An 18,118-nucleotide genomic window follows, 5' to 3' on the forward strand; every position below is an offset into this window, starting at 1 on the left:
CTGCGCTGCTGCCTATGGCTGCTGCTCATTTCAAACGGACCGCTCCGCGCTAATGGTGCTAACAGAGCTAACCAAGCTAAAGGAGCTAACAACACTAATAGTGTCTGTCTGGACTCAGTACTCACCGATAGGTATCGGAATCGGAACATCTACCCACCACTGCACGTTTGATATCACCAGTTTTTTTTTACAACTACATTAGCCGTGTAACACAGCTAACTGGCTTGATGACTTTCCATGTTAACTTGCTAGCTTGCTAACCTGACGGTTAAAAAAAAAAAAAAAAAAAAACCTGACGGTTAACTGTTTTGCATGACGCACTCTGTCCGTTTTAAAAACAAGTTAAACCTACCGGAAACAAACATTTAAACAGGTTTTACCTTGACTACTACTACTTACATTTCACTCAATGGTGCAGAGCTGAGTGGTAACGGTCGGTTGGTCTCCCGCTCGTCTGTCTCCTGTGCTCCGAGTCCGTCTGTCTGGGAGGAAGTGCACGCAACTACTACAAAATAAAACCGTGAACACTTCCGGTGGAAGCGATTTTGTTGTTGATGAGCGCAAACTATTAACCATGAATTCCTTGTGTGTGTGTGTGTGTGTGTGTGTGTGTGTGTGTGTGTGTGTGTGTGTGTGTGTGTGTGTGTGTGTGTGTGTGTGTGTGTGTGTGTGTGTGTGTGTGTGTGTGTGTGTGTGTGTGTGTGTGTGTGTGTGTGTGTCAAGGGGGCAGTTGCCGGTCTGAGGAGTGAAGCTCACTTCCGCATTCAAAAAGCTGCAATCCCCTCGGCTGTCGCTGGGGGCTGGCTCCAGAAGGGAGCAACTCCAATCGAGCCCCATGTTAAAATAGCCGATTTTACAGCTTAAAAAAACATATTTACAGCCTGGTACATTTTATTTTTTTGGTCTCAATCGATAGTTTCTACCCCCGCACACACTCTGAGGGGGGTGAATTTTTTTTAAACTCTACCGTTTTACTATTATAAGGGTTAAAGTTCTGGCCAATCAGGGCGCAGAACCGTTGAGTGACAGGTCCGGCGACCGCTGCTACGAGGCCAGTGGGCGGGCTCTCGGCCGGCCAACGGCCGCACCGCTCCAAATATGGCAAGTAGAATCCAACATGGCGCGGTTCAAACCCCCGTAGTAGCGGCACAAAACAGACTCCCCTAAACCAATGGGTGACGTCACGGACGCTACGTCCATTCTTTTTACAGTCTATGGTGTGTGTGTGTTATTTTTTTTTCAAAATAAGACATAAATTAATGTTTAATCCATATAGTTTTAAGTATCTATGACTTAATTATTTTAAGTAGCAGTTACTTAATCTGCAAAAAAGTTCATATTAATCAAAAATTACAAGTTTCATTAACTTAAAAAGAAGGAACATGTTATTGGCACTCAACATTTTTAAGTAAGTAGAACTTTTAAGATGATTTTAAGTTTACACTACTTAATACAATTAATTATTTTGAACATTCGGGTTTACAGTGTATACGCACAGTCGAAAGGATGTTGTCTATCTGGTTATCATGGACTCGGGAGTGAGGCAAGACACGTATCCCTGGCGTATCCCTTTAAGACTTTTCCAAGAACTTTAATGTAGGACTTTAATTTTTCAGCCAAAGCAATCATGCAGATATTTTCTTGTTTCTTTCAACCGCCCAGATTCTTGTCTTCCCCCACAGTCTGTTCACAATCCTTCAGCGTACACCAAACAAGCCACTCACCTTTTCTTGATGCCTCAAAGCTGTCGTAGATATTGATCCTCTGTATGTCATATGTTAATGTTGTGTTTGGCAACAAAGTCCTGTTTCTGTTAATGTTATTGACAGCAAATTTAAAGGCAAGCTCCTCCGCGCTTACAAGTGAAACAGGTCCATCTGTTTGCTCAAAAATCCCACCTGAAAAACAACAAAAAAAGAGAAAGGACATACTGTTTAAAGCCTGTGACAGTTGGTCTCAAACATAATCACAAGCAAAATGGAGAAACACAAGCACAATTCCAAGTGGGACTAAATGGAGAGAAATATTGAGAGGCGGTTGTACTCAGTGTGAGGGGGAGCAGTGCACATTATACAAGGTATTAAATTTGCTCAGCAAACGTGGAGCAACCCTCTCTCCATTTTCAAGGAATGTGGAAAGGGGGAAAAAAACAAAACATCAGCTTTGAAGTCTAAAGCCATAATGGATTTATGGGAGTGTATGTATGTGTGTATGCATCTGTGTGTCTGTCTGTCTGTTCCATCAGGCCAGCTGAACAGGTTAGGCTTTTGTCTCTCCATTAAGATGTGCTTTTATATCAACAGAGAAACACAGTGGTGGAGTGGATATCTGGACCTGGGTACTCTGCCTTTACATCAAATTCAAAGGAAGGTTTTTTTCTGTTTCTTAGATGGAACAAACAGCTGCTGAAAATGTACAAAACATGTCTGGGTTCAAACACTCTCGTTTGGAGATGATTTTTTTTTTCCATGTTGTGCTGGATGTACAGGACAAATACAACAGAGTTTACAATCTCAAAGAAAGTTTTATGTATACTAAAGGTTGTGTATCCCTGAAGAACACTGCTTGATCTGAAAAAGCTTGAGGGCAGCTAAAGTGGGCTCCCTAAAGTCTGAGAAAATGACCCTGATGATGCCATAGTGATATCAACTGTGTTATATCTGCATGGCCTTTGAGTATAATCTTTATAAGAGAAAATCTGGAGGACATAAAGTTTGAAAGACATAAATATGTATAATTTGCTTTGTGAACACATAGTATCTGAAAGTTGTAGTGTCTCCTTTTGAAATAGTTCACTGTCATGTCCTCGGCATGGAACATTAAAATACCTTCACAATTTCTGTGTAATTGGTAAAGTAGCAAACATTACAAGCACTGTCAAGTGTAAGACAGCAGAGTTCCTCTGTGGTTCAGCTGCAGCCTTTAAGAAGACAGTTTAGACAGCCTCTTAAAAAGACGCCTGTAGGAACATCAGCTTATGGCTCCTCCACCTCCACTCTCATCATTTTATCCATTACAATAACAAAGCAAAATGTCTCTGCCATCTCCTGTCACTTCTAAAAAAAAAAAAAAAAAAAAAAACTCTATTCACTGTCATCAAAAGTTACAGATGTGTTTCTGAAGTGTAACTTTTATGGCCATCATTTGAGCTGCAGAAACAACCTTTTAAAACCTGCTCTCTCTGCATTGAGCTCACACACCAGTAACACACACCATAGAGGGCGTAAGTTTGGAGTTATTTTCGAGGTGTTTCTGCTTCTTGTAAATTTATTTTCAAGCTGAGTCACATTGAAATTTTATAAACATTTCTAACCTCGATTCAATCAGAGACTTTCAAGAGCTTTTAAAAATTACTTGTTACTTTTTTTCATTGACTCATATTTTCATAGGTCACTTGATATTTAGACTGCAGCTAAGCATTGTTTTTAATGATCTATAGATCTGTTGATCACTTGTGCATTTGCCAATTTCGTTTTTAGTCCAAAATGGAAAAATATTGAGCATAAAATATCATAATATAAAATTAATGATAGTTTTTGCTGTTGATCAATTCTGTTGAAGGATATTTTGTGCTTCTATTGGGAGGATTAAAACACTTTTAAAATTAAAAATGTGAAATTTTGAATCGGTTGTATTTTGCCACATAATGCATTATGCACCGTTTCTGGGTTCTTGCACTCATTCATCACTGTTAAAAGGTACGAGGGAAAATAAATCTATTAAAAATCCTTTCATTTAATGTGGCCAACTGGGATTTCAAAAAACACAAAGCAGTTTGTTTTATTTTAGTGTAGTGTAGCCATACGGCCATGGCATAACCCACAAACAGCCAGCCTGGTGTTATTTCACTAATCCTCAAGAATACCTGGTTGCAGAGAGCTAAGCTTGGAGATAGCACGTGTGACCCACTGACGTCCCTGAGCAGATCCAAAGTGCCTGGATCACAGAGTCATATACCTCTGCTGCTGTGGGCAGAGTGGCAAGTCTGGAAGCCGAGCTCATCTTACTATTTATGACTCAAAGCCTTCCCGGATTGCGAGGGGACGTGATGCATAAACCCGCCCGGTGGAATGCGTCACATTAAAATAAATGAATCCTTCCATTTCATGGGGAAATCTCATTAGAGTACATTAAGTAATTGCTGGAGTATATAGTAATTTGACTGTTAAGAGGATAAAATGTGCATTGCTCAGAAGCACTTTAACAAATCTAATAAACATGGGGAAACCTGCTCCTTGGGAGGAAAATCCTGCAGATAATTCTCTTTCCCCTTTTTAGAGTTTTGTTTCAAATGCTAAAGCCAGGCCTAATGTACAACAGCCTCTGCAACTCCATCAACAAGAGATAAATTGTTCTTTTTATCATTGTGCAGAGTTTACTCCAGTGATCTAAACAACAGAATATTATGGCGCATGTTTACAAGTTCCTATTTCAACAACTGCACTCAGTGTTTGTGGATGCAGTGCATGTGCGAGTGCAGATTGAGACGCATGAATTTCAGACTTGATCTTGTGAATCTCCGTCAAAAGGCTTCAGATTAGCATGTCTATGGAGACAAATACACAAAGGCCTTTAATTAGTCTCCAAGGTCCTACCACAATATAAAAATCAGCCACTAATTGCAGCTCTTTCCATAATTTGTCCTTTGAGGACTTTGGGCTGCATTCAAAAGCCACACACACTGACGTATGTGAGGAGAGGACTTCTCACACACTGCAAAGAATACATTAAACTAGACTCACCAAGCTTAGAGACATGGTAACAAAAGGAGGATTGTCAACTAGCACTTGTACTGTATAATGTAATAAAAATCAAAATTTCTATTGGGCTTGATTATGCACTTTATTGCACTTAAATCTGTCTAACTATCCTCAATTAGTCCACTTGTCACTCTGTATCCAAGTTAAAATTCTTCTCTGCAGGTTTTACCCTCTGAGACGAGCCTGAAAAAAACTTGTGCTGTAGTTCATCCCAACGCTGTTATGATGGTCCATTACAACATACAGTATATTACAACATACATGTTAAGCGTTCATGATTTGCAGATGTAGTTAAACAAAACAACCAGGCAGCGACAAGACAATGTACAGCTAACATCATCCAGGAGCACAAGTTCAGAAAGATTTAAAAACGGTTCAGCTGACAAATGTGACCACAGTGCTGATTACAAGTGCACAAAATGTTATTATTTCAGCTAATTAATTATACATTAATAAAACATTTGGCCTGCATGCAAATGAAGGCCACTGGTAATCTGTGGTGTGAATGAAAATCAAGTGGAATTTAATTCTTAAACAGAAGCTGTTGGTGCGGAGGGGTCTGCTAGGGCCTAGAGGAATGAACAGATACAGGCTGTGCCAAGTCAAGTTTTATATTTCAGCTCAACATGCCCTTGTAAAAGAAAAAAAAAGGTTGTAGCATGAAAGCCCCACGTTATGTGCCCGCAACAACGTGGGCAAGCGCACAAGCATGAACCCACTCTCTGCTGTTATGCAGTGGCAGACTGCCTGCGAGCCAGCTTACTTGGTTAGGTTGGAATCATGTGGGAAACACAGAAAACACATTTTTCTTTTACATCTACTTCATTTACAGAGTCGAGACTTCAAAGACTGTGATCTGAGTGACAGGATGACAATCTGCCAAAACAAAGCAACATTAAAATAGAAATATGCCAGAGGTTGTTTTTGCTATTTTTGTCTTTCAGTTCAATGACTTTTACCACATTATGTTAAAGATGTACATCGTCAAGGTTCTGATAAATTTAGTTTTTCCATGTTTCTACTTTATGACACAGTTTCTGAAGAAAGATTGCATTTTGTTTTCATTATCTGAAAGAATCCATTATCTGAACCTAATGCAGGAAATGATAAACCTAACCCGCTGTTGTATGGTAAAGAAGGCTCAAGGACCAATCTGATATGTTGTTTCCTCCACGGTCCATCCAATTGTTTGGGATTACATCCAAAAGATGGGAGAGCAGTAACGAAGTGTAAACATGGATGTTTACGAGAATGGGTTTATCTCTATCTTAAACAGTAATCACGAAATACACACCTCAAAGATTAGCATCCGTCCTCTCATGTTCAAGAAATCGGACAATTTCAACTTTCAGCTGCAGAAATATCACTTCCTAGTTATAACACCAGACACTGTTTGTCTTTTTATTCTTCCCAACCATGTATACTGTATATGTTCTCCAAATAAACGTAGTGCCCACAATTTAAAAGCAAAGCAAGGTCATTTTTGATAACTGCACTTTTTTTTCCTGCTGAAGTATTAAGTCTGATACCATTGCCCTTGTGCACCATGGAATTTGTGTGGAGGAGAGGCAAGATCAGTGACCTTTTTGTTATTTTCTGCCAAGCAAGATACCTGACCTTACTTGCACTTACAAACAGCTTCCCAACAACACTGAACATGACTACATTACCTCGCCTGTCCTTCCAAACCTGGGAACCTAATTTCTGTGGGGTCTTAAACAAGACGACTGACTCGCTGATTTCATTGGGGCCTGTTTTAGTTGAAATTAACAACTTGTTTATGAATACAACAATAACGTATATAGAGAGCTAGGTAAAAGCAATACGTAACAATTTCATTTTTGTTGTCCTCCATTGTACTGTATTATACCTTGTGCTTGTTAAATCAAATTCCTCGCTGCCAGCCAAACCAGTGCCGAACCCTAAACAATGAAAGTAGCTGATTATGCTCTTGGATACATGTGTGCTCGCCCACTGCATTTCTGAGTGTTTCTCTTTTGTACTTTCTTTTCACTGGTGGGATTCCCAATCTCCCTGTGAATAGCTTCCTGTCTCCCTGGACGTGCAACAGCACTCAGTTTCACAATGATGGCAGCAAACAATGACCAGCACAAAGCAGACACGCAAACCACCATGAACATTCAGAAATGCAGCCAATTTCGGAAAGAATATGTTCCTTCATAATTATGGGTAAAAACACAACACTTGGGGACTGCAGCAGTTTTACAGTACTGAGACCAGCGGTTGAGTTAGCCAGCAGTGCTTTCTGTATCATGAAAAGCAGGCCAGGAATCTGCTGCATTTAATCAATGATAAGCATCATGACAGGAAATTAAGGGTGCTGGTTAATTAATGGTGTCTGGCAGCATGTTGGCTCATTAGTTAGCAAAGTCACCTCACAGCGAGAAGGTTCGAGGTTTGATCTTAGCTGTGGTTCCTCTCCCCATGTTCACTTGGGTTTCACCCCACTGCTCTGGTTTCCTCCCCACAGTCCCAACACATGCAGGTCAGGTGAACCTGAGACTCCAATGTAGGTGTTAGTGTGAATGTGTTTTGCTATGTGTTAACCCTGCAGTGGATCACACACCTGTCTGTGGTGTTTCCATGTATTTCTTTTAATGCTCCAGTCCTTCTACAAACCCTTCTTAGGAGTAAGAGCATAGATGAATGGGTGATTGATTACTCTGATAGTAAGTGTTGATATGGGGGAACTGCAAGTATATATGAAGGAGGTACAGATAAATAACACTCCCACAACATATTCAATGACCACTTAGGGCTATTCAGGTCATATGTAGTGTAATACATACAGTATTTAATGTGTAATGTGTTATAATCTGTTGTGTTATCTGAACACATACAATACTGTTGAACTTTTAGATTCAAGCCAAAACAATAAAAACATATATTAGCAAACAAACACAATTTAAATACCTAAAAGTTCTCCTTTTTGTAGGACCAGTGCTACAATTGTGTTCATAGCCATATGATTAAACAGATATCAGCAGTGTTTTCTTGTTTTAAATTAATAGGCTGGATATAATTTTTACAGAGCATATATACTGTGATTGGTAATGCGGATGATTACATTACATTCAGCTCAAACGCTGAATGTAACGAGTGCTATAGCTTAAAGGATTAAATGGGCCATGTTATGGTATGGGTGGAATCTGCTGTTATACGTCTCTGTCTCAACTGATAATGCATGTTAATTAGCATAACTAGAAGAATAAACCCTCAAGTTAAATTTAATGCAGCTAATGTGCATCCTTCATTCTCATCAATAATTACATTATACTAAACTTACACTGATTCCAGTTTAATCCCTTTAAAAAAGAATGATGTTCAAGTATAATAAGGGAACATTTGTATTTCAATCAAATAGTTTTCTCTAACAGAAATTAACTTTGATAATGACGCATTCAAATGCCACTATGTAATGGGGGCATTGTACCAGTTCTATAAATACTTTTTACATAGAGAATAAATAAGCAACATATCTAAATTTCCATTATTCAATAAATTCCATACAATGACTAACAATGTTTAGCCTATCTGTTCTGGTCATTGGATTAAATAAGTGTGTAACCACCAGGTACATACAGATAAAATAACATAGACACTGTTTTTCTTTTTAAATAGTCTCATTTAATTCAGCTAAGATCTTGGGCAATTGTCTGATCAAACCCAAATAAGAATGTTAGCCCATCACATTACCGCTGATAAATAACCAATAGTATTAACGACTTGAACATCGATGGAGAAGGCCCGAGGTTCCTCGTCATAACCTTGATGCTGACCACAAACAACTCCAGCCTCTACTACAAGCCCTTCAATCAGATATATTCATCTGATCCTATTGAGGCACACTAGCAGTGTTTGAGATCCCTTTGTGAAGGTGTGTAAATTTACCAGTTCTCCTAACTTTCCTCTTTTTTGACGGCAAAGCTTGGCAGTGGCACAGGCACACACACACTCAATACAACCACATAATTATAACTCACAAACCCAAGTTATGAAGGACTCAGCAATCTGCTTTAGCTTAATAGATGTCAAATATATGCAAATGTATCAAGAAGGCTTCAGTCCCCTCCCTGTGGGCAAAAGTGGCATCTGGTATAGATTTGAGAAAGTTGACATGACTCATCTGTGAAAAACTTAAACTTCAAAATGCAAATGAAACCAACTGTTCCAAAACAGAAATAAAACTGTCTAACAATAGATTATTAATGATGGGACTGTTTAGACCATTGCACTGTAACGGATACCACCATCATTATCTGTTTGAAATATCAAGCAATAAACATCAGGTGAAATATTGTCCTTTTAGATTTATCACCCTGGGGAATAAAACGCTCTATATATTTACTGGTAGTGCTACACATTCACAGCAGGTTCACACATGCACACACACACACATGCACACTATTTCTTCCTGCAGCATAGTGAAGATAAAGCTTGTCTCAGTGACTTGTCTCTCACACACACTGTCTGTGCTAAGCTGACTTGAATTAGAGCCTCCATTCGTCATTCAGACTGATTCATTCAGTCTTTATTCATGCCTTAATGATGTATTTACTTTACTATTGTAACCACCAGTAACATGGCAAAAAAAAAAGTCTCTTCATATGCTCAGTCTCTCAGCAGTCCATCATGCTCAGTGTTTGTTATCATTATATTTATTTGACAGGCCGCACATGAAGTGACAGTCTGTTTTCTTTTCATTGAAATATATTTCTAGAACTGATTTCTATCCTATGTGCCTTACCAGCCATAACAGCAGTTGTCTTCACCTCATTATTATGTGTGCGTGTGTGTGTCATCATGGCAAAATGTTGTCCTGGAGACATCTGCTGTAGTGGGAACTACCACAGCGGTGGTTGTGAGCACTTGGCAGGTGTTTGTCTGTGGATAGATTTTGTCACCACCCTAGTCTCACACCCATTCAAGACACAGACACAAAACTTAAAAAGGATATGGTTGAGATCCAAATGGAGAAAGATTATGAATTTGGTCTGAATGTTGACTCACTGCTTGGATTTAGCTTCTCTTTATCAAACAATCACATACTGGTAATTGATAACAGCAGGGGGGTCCAGTTGTGAGACAGTGAATAACAGCAGACTTGTACATGAAGGAAGGAAATATCATCCAAAACAATCATTCTTTATTTCAAAAGGCTTTTCATCAAAACATGACATCAGCAGTCAGTGACAATCTTTTAAGTGTCACAGTATTTAGACAAATGTGTCGTAATGTGCACAGCTTTCATACAGAATAATATATTATCATATAAATTGAATTTGGGCCTCTAATGTTTGAGTCCATAATGAGAAAGGCTGTTTTAATTATGTTATTTCCCCTAACCCACTGTCCACATTGAATCTCCATCGCGCTCTATCACAGCTGAGAGGCATTCTTATTTATTTGATACGATTAGTAGAACTCATGCAGCCCTATAATGTTGTGATATCTCCTCTGTCAGAGGACTGTCAGGTAACAACACATTTGTAAAATCTAATTTTATGCTCAAGTGGTTCTGCTTCTGCAATTTATCGCAGCTATCGCTCACCCTCTCCCCCTGCCTGCTTTCCCCTTTCTCCCTCTCCCTCTCCAGTCTCCACCCTCTCTTCCCAGCTTAGTGAGGTGTTTTGATCTCATTATCATTCCCAAACATTCACACCGGATAATCTGTCAGGGCGGGAGCCTGTGCTCTGCACCGTACAGGGCACCCTGGTCATGATTAGAGGTGTCGGTGATGTGCTTTCAATGAAAATACCCTTTTTTTTTCTCTTTTTTTTCAAAATTAGAAGTAATGGGTGTATATTTCTCGCTGTATGCTGTAAAACTTGGCTATGTCAATTAAATCCTTTAGTAAAGAGAACCTGCCTCATTCTGTATGAGGACAATTGTTGGACAGCCCGGTGAGGACAGCGAATTGATTAGCCAAACGGAGCAGTGGGACTCGGATGCCCTTTTACAAACCACAAATCCCTTCTCCAGAAACGCTGCACAATGCACAGTGAACCTGCATGAGACAATCCCATTCAACAATGCACGATACAAGCAGCCGCCTCCCTCGCCTGTGGCCCATTGTTATCACAGAGGTAAAACCCAGCCCATGCCAAATCCTCACCTCACCGCCAGTTCAATCAAAGGCCAGGAAAAACGGGGGAGCGAGACAATGGTAACTAACGCCAGGCGAGTTGGGGCTCCGCGCTCTGCCAAGATACCTGTGTCCATCACCATCCCTACCCCATCCATCTCCTCGCCCGCTGCCACCCGTCTTTGTCCGCATATGGTGGCAGAAAATATGCAGACCTGCAGCCTTGGCACTTTGTCACAGTGGGACACAAAGGTGGCCAGCAGCAGGAAAAAGCTCCATACTGTGCATAAACAACGGCTTTGGAAGGTGCACCCCTGTGTGTGTATGTGGGGGTTGGGGGTGGAGGGGTAAGGGAGGATGACTTATATAAAGATAACTACAGGATACAGTTAAATGTTATATCCTTGGCGGCATTTGTCAATAAGCAATTTGATCGTGACCCCAAACAAGCTTACTCACCAGCCAGTTATGGCTGCCCTCTCTTTCTCTAGTTTAAAAATAAAGTGCACACTCTGCTGCTTCTAAACCCATGAAATAGACTTACATGTAGTTCAGTAATTTTGTATTTCTTGGCCTTATTTCCAGCATAAATATATATACTAAATTAAAATCTTATTAGGCTAATTAACTGATTAACAGTATGTCTTTAACCTTACTGCAGCATGACTTTAATAATGTTTCTACTGCAGTGAAGCCTTATAGCCATGGGCTATGTATACCCTCTCCTGCTGTCTCAAACGTACACTAATATTGTCAAGTGTATTCAGGCAAGTGTGAAAATTCCTGAAAGACTTGAACAGCTTGTAACAGTTCACTCTGCAATGGCATTTCAACACTAAATGTGAAACTTTCAAGTACCCTTGCACTTCTGTTTACAACAAGTTGTCACATTGTGTTTTCCCAACAAGCTATGAAAGGGAACATGCCAGTCACACACAACAATAATGATCAAACAATATACCAGCGTGAAATAAAACAGAGAAATTGATAACGATAATTATAGTAGGAAATGCGCACAAGTACGCTATGCAATACAAATGACTGAAGGCTTTCCACTATAATCCTGGAAAAAAATCACAATGCGAGTTGTGAAATGTTCTACGATGCTTTCAGCCGCTAACCTCCATACATTCGAGTCATCACAAAGTGCAGGCACGTAGCCTCTAAACAGCAGACAACTGAGAATTGTTTGTTTAAGATGTATCTGAAAATACAGGTTGTCACCCATAAACACACAGCTCTGTCCTTTTTTTCTCCTCCAGTCTGGGCACTTTAAAGCAGGGATCTACGCAAGTGTGCAGGCAAGTGGCCTTTATCTGCCAGGCAAGCAAAACAGAGTGGTTTCTCTGAGTGTCTCGACTGCAGCAGAGTCGGGACGTGTTCATACACAAAGCAGCAACTGTGTGGCAGAACGCAGCACCGTCCTTTTGTCTCAGTGAAACCACTGCGTTAGCGCAGCAGTGAAGCCACCGCAAAACCATTGCCCGGCGAACCGTCGTCCGCTTTATCTGTGGTGCAGTGTGATGACACATACCAAAGAGCAAGACGTATTTGTCTTGCAGTTATACATCTGCTGTGTTTTGGTTTGCGATGAACCACACTCTCCAACACCAGTGCAGCTCCCTGTTGTTGCCACTTAATGCAGGACTGCACCACATCACGAAACACACTTCCTCTTTATTGTCACCATGCTTATAAAGCCCCTTAGCAAGCGTAATATTATTTCCCCCCCTTCTTATTATACTCTTCCATAAAAGAATAATGGCTAGTGATAGTTAACACTCATTCATACTGGAGGGGGAAAATAAAGACATATAGTAAAATTTGTATATGAAAGACTACTTTTACTTTTACTTCTGTCAACTTTCCTTTTTATTGCATTTTATGTTGGAATCGATATAAAGTGATGAGTGTCAGTGAAACAGGAGCACCGAAGGCTGAGTGTTAATAGCCTTCCACCTCAAGGCTTCACCACTGAGTTTTATGGTCATATTCTTTTGTGTCCAGTCACTTGGGGGCTCGAGGGCTTAGTTTTCATCAGTAGCACTTTAGAGGAACCTTTTAATTTCGCCATCGAAAACCTGCTGCCAACCGACTGACTCAACCTGAGGGTTAAAAGCACCACAATTGGATGTATACTATCTGAAAATGGAAGGCTGGACAAACGCTGTGGGTCACAAAATCATACAGTGGTAATTGACATTGATTGTACGACTAAAGGTGCAATTAATATCGAGGCCTGTGTTTATTGCTCTGAGCTGCTTCAAAGTCCATACTAAAATGGAGAGGCATTGTTTAATTTAGGCCACCTTATTACCGTGTAGTTTTGACAACCGCTTAGTTGCTTTAATGCTAAACATAATTAGAACACAAGTTTGACTTCAGCTTCATATAAAACTCTTTGACAGTTCTATTACTGTTCACCAACCACAGAAATGAGTGTCTTTTGCCAGAGGGATAATGAAAACAGAACATAAGAATCTTTTTTATGATGTTGTGTCTTATTGTTGTAAAACACAGTAAATAACTTTATTGCATTCTAATCCAAAGGCAGAAACACATTGAGCTTGATTGTTATCCAATTAATGGCATATATCTAAATATATATATATATATATATATATATATATATATATATATAATATTAGCTAACTTAAAGGCTAAAATACATGTGATATTAATAAATGACTAAGGCCCACGAGCTGAGAGGTTGAAAGAGGTCTGAAGACAAGAGTAACCCTGTTTTTCAAAGTCATTGCAGTATGAGGCTAAATATAAATCTGCCCCACTTATTATTGGACGGACCACACATGCAAAGTTAATGTAGACAAATGAGGGGGAGGTGCAGGTCGGACCATTGGGGACACCTCTGGCTAGTTTCTGGGACAGGCAGCGCTCAATTGGAAATTAACTTCACGGTGTCTGCGAGAACGTTCACATTCTCTGGAACAAGACCAATCTCAACACGTCTGAATTGAAGCCCCGGGCGCTCATTTTTTATCCACGTTCTCCAACTTTGCCAGTGGTGTGAGGCGGGAGATTATTCCCCCGCGGGGTGTGTGTGCATGGGCCACGTACTCGCGAGGATTAGCAGAGAGCAATGAATGTGAAGGACCAGTCGACCGAGGGACAATAACTGATACCTGCAAAATGAAAATCGACATTTATAGAAGTTAGAGCAGGTAGACAGTTTTCTCTTTTTAACAAATTTATGTAAAACGCATCATATAAAAAGCCTGATACTGAAGGAAAAAAAAATACCAGAGTGCCTCAAAGCTGTCCCTCATGACTATGTAAATCAACATGTTTGACTGCATTTGATTTGACTGACAGTCAACATGAAACCTCTCTTGTAAACACACTCCATGGCTGGTCATGTGGTTCCATGAAACAGCTACAGCGACCTAGGTCTATATTTGAATCAGACAGATTTTTCGCTTTATGATCTCTGTTTCAAAACCTTCCTGTTAAATAAACGTATCAATCTACAGCTAGTGTCGGTGTTGTCCTCAGGATGATAAAACAAAACAAAAAACGATATGACAAGAGACATTGTTTGAAAAAACTGTTGCATGCACATTGTGCCCTGAATAAGAGTCATTTATTCTCAGCGTGGAGAACAAAATGCGCAGAGCTTATATTTTAGTTCTTTTTCAAACATGGCTTGACTATTGTAGGTTTATAATAAAAGCTGCCTGTTTTATCACAGAGCACAAGCATTATTCCTAAGCACTTTGCACCGTCTTTTCAAAGCCGATTAGAGCACGGAGAAGGAGGCCAGCTCATCCTTGCAAAGGCAGGATATTTACATTTCAGTGCCATGTGCAGTGAATTTTAATTTGGCTGCTACGATTTAACACGCCGGCTTTCTAGCAGTTTCACACATGAGCGCTTAATGGCTTCGTTAACATCCTGGGGGACTTTCCTCATTACCTGATCTGGTCAACTCTGACAGGTGCAACGAGTCTCATCACTGATCTTTGTTCATAGTGCCAAGTTCCTTCGCACCACCGGTTGCGGTGAAATCGAAATCAAAGAAACACGTGTGAGTCACAAAGCCAAAGCACAAAAAGGGACGTCAGTCAGTGGCATAAGGGAATAATTCTAATGAGATCAGTGCCCTTGACAAAAATATACGGCCCAAAGTTAAATGTCGAAATTATTCCTGCATTGCCTCTCTGAGTATCTTTGGACACAGACCAAGAACACCATTAGGCCATTTTAAACAAACCCATTAAGTATGTGTTTCATTACACACACTCACTGATAAAGTCCTGAGGCAATACTGTAGGAAATACTTACAATTTTTTTTAAATTTGTTTTCTCTATTAAATTCACTCAAAAAAAAAAAAAATCTGATTATGTGTCCTTGAAACTGTGATGCTGTGCTACATTGTTTATAGTTGTCTAGCTTCCTGTGGATTTATCTCTACTACATACACCCTGGTACAGTACATAATTCATATGACTGTAAAACAGCAACACTTATGAAATTCTGAAGGTCAATGAAGTTGTCCATTATTGAGGAAAATTCATTTCCCCTAAACAGTAATTCAAGAGCTTCACTTGCAAGGTTTTATGATACACAACATTCCTGTATGAAACATTATTAGAGGCTCTCCATGAGAGTAGATTCCAATGTCACCACTGTCTTATCAACCCCTCCTTTGTGTTGGACAGTCTGTAAAATGTTCCCCTTTTTTCCTATTCATGTCCATATTTATCAGACAAACAAGCAAATCACACCGACAATACAGGATGTGAAAAATTCTGATTTGAACATGACTTGAAGGAGCTGGACAAGCATCCTAACAACAACACTGTCCTCTTGCCAGGATCCTCCATCCGCAGCAACAACTTGTTTTCTCACATCACTTCCTCCACCCCTCACCCCCTGAGCGATGGTCACACACGCTGCACAGCATAAATTGTCTTCACTGTTTGCTTTGATCCCTGACATGGACATGGCATCCTGCTAAAGCAGATCTGTGTGGAGTGCTGACAATCAGCCGACACTTTGTTGTTGAGAGAACACATAACATGTGTGCACCTTGTGGATTTCCTATAGAGCAGGCTGTGTGCATCATGTCTGATCATTCATCTGAAAAACACAGTGGAAAATACTCACTTGTCTGAAGTAGGATAATGATTTCCGCTCAGACTTCTGACGATTTTCAGACTAGAAACCGTAGCACAGGCTGCATGTGGAAAATATTCACTGTGATGCCAGAAAACAAATTATGATATTGTTATTGTTTGTGGCGTATTTGCATATTTGTTGAATGTTTTCGAATTACTGTCACTCCAATTGAGATAGGTCAGGTAAAGCAATCAGTTATGGACAAGTATTAAATAAGAAGAACCCTGGTAACTGTAAATATCCTCTTGTACGTTTCGGAAAACAAGTGTGACAACTTTAATAATAAACCTGGCTTCATATTATGATTGTTATTTTTCAATAAAGCCTGCGATTATTAAGTTCTCAACCTTATTTTAATGCTCACTAAGGGTTGTCCATCTTTTCTGATGACAATGTTGCTCCTGCTTTCCATGGGTAAACTACAGATTTTCACTGTGTAATTATTCCAAGTTTCGTAGCTATTCAGTTTTTATTACAATGAGTATTGCAAATTATTTTTCTTGATTGTTTGGTCTATAAAATGCATCATTTTGTATGAACAGGCCAAAACCAAAGCTATTCCATCTACAGTGATATAAAACGCATATAAAACACAATGGACTCATATTTGCATGAACATAGACATTATATTTATTCTGTAAAAAGTTAATGAAAATGTGCAAATTATTCTATTCAGCTCTAGATGTCAATGTGTGTAATTAATGGTACCTGCTCTTTTTTTTTTTTTTTTTTATACATATAGCCTCAATGCATTCTGCCAATATTTGTAAAACCATTTTAACATATAATTCTCAGACATATTACTAGCAGCAATTAATCAGATTTGGCTGCTTAATGTCATAATATGTTACATACCGGTAGATATCACCTGGTGTGGCTCTGTGTAGTGAAAATGCAGTGCTATTACATGATCAGGCAGTTATTATATAATCAGCAGCTCTATTCCTTTTTGTCCATGGAATTGGCTTCAAAGTATCACAAAGGCCCTACAAGGTATTATAAAAACTTCATCCCACCCACTGCTGAGTAATATATGCCGCCTGAGCCGATGGCATTTTCCTCTGCCAAATGAAAAAGGCAAGAAATCTCAAATGAAGTGAAAAAGGACCGAGGCAAATCCATACCTCATACTAGCCTCACCTTCTTGTGCAGTCAAGTCTCAGTGCTTTTATCTGGCAGGCCTAATGCTATTGATGGGCTGTTGAAAAAGAACAGAAAATCCCGTTGCTACAACAGCATTTTGGCTGCTTAGCATTTGTGGGAATACACAGCAGAAGCATTATGGGAGCAGATTATTTATTTTGAATGAGAGGCAATTCGATACCTTGGGTCCGATGGGAGAGGCTAAAATGTGTTCCTGGTGCAAAACCAGCAGCCGAGCAGAGACCTGAGAAATCAGTCGGGGGAGAAGAGCGACCGAGGTGCTGAATTGAATAATAACAAATAACGACAAAGCCAACAAACTCTGAAACCTCAGAGCTGACAAGTTCATTACCCGCTGAAACCACCTGGCTAACAGCTTTCCTTATGAGGCTTTTACTAATAAAAGGTTTCAAAAATAACTGCACACGCTGCAATTCCTGTCCGGCCACCACAATGCTTAGTGGCTCAGTGTCAAATCGAGGTCATGCTTTTAATCCCATATTTCCCTTCCTCACATTCAGGCCTCCGCTGTAGCTGCTGTAACCTATCAAACCAAGTGTGTTTTGTTCCATTATTCAACTTCAGAGGCCGCTGCTTGTCCAGTTCATACAAAATGCGTTTTGATGAATATGGGTGAAAATCAAACCAAGACTTTTCAATGATTAGGGAAATTAGATGGAAATATTAGAAATATCACTGCTCCCAAGTGACGCCGTGAGGTTGGATAGCACACACACACCCACACACACAGACGTACAAGACACATGCGTGTACAGTACAGTACATGCAAACTGGAGAATGTGGACATATTTCAAAGGAAACTCAACAGTAGCCTACACCTCATACTGTTCAACCCTGACTCTTAAGGATTATTTTACTGAGCAGCAGTGAATATACTCTCTCAGAATTGCAAATTACATTTCAGAGTTAACAATTCATGACTAACGCTAATCAGGACAAAAACATCTG

The 18,118-nt window shown here is 39.8% G+C and overlaps 1 protein-coding gene across 2 annotated transcripts in view; it reads right to left on the bottom strand.

Annotated features, from left to right (window-relative positions):
* grik3 (glutamate ionotropic receptor kainate type subunit 3) overlaps positions 1-18,118 on the bottom strand; it is a gene marked incomplete at both ends in the record, with an annotated part of 96,708 nt that overhangs the window by 44,385 nt on the left and 34,205 nt on the right. For both annotated transcript variants that reach the window (XM_083990504.1, XM_083990505.1), the window contains one exon: positions 1,725-1,898. In XM_083990504.1, the coding sequence (XP_083846630.1) occupies positions 1,725-1,898 (174 nt within the window). The remainder of the gene's footprint in view (positions 1-1,724; positions 1,899-18,118) is intronic.

The sequence above is a fragment of the Trachurus trachurus genome, assembly GCF_905171665.1.
Source record: "Trachurus trachurus genome assembly, chromosome: 16".
Classification (NCBI taxonomy): domain Eukaryota; kingdom Metazoa; phylum Chordata; class Actinopteri; order Carangiformes; family Carangidae; genus Trachurus; species Trachurus trachurus.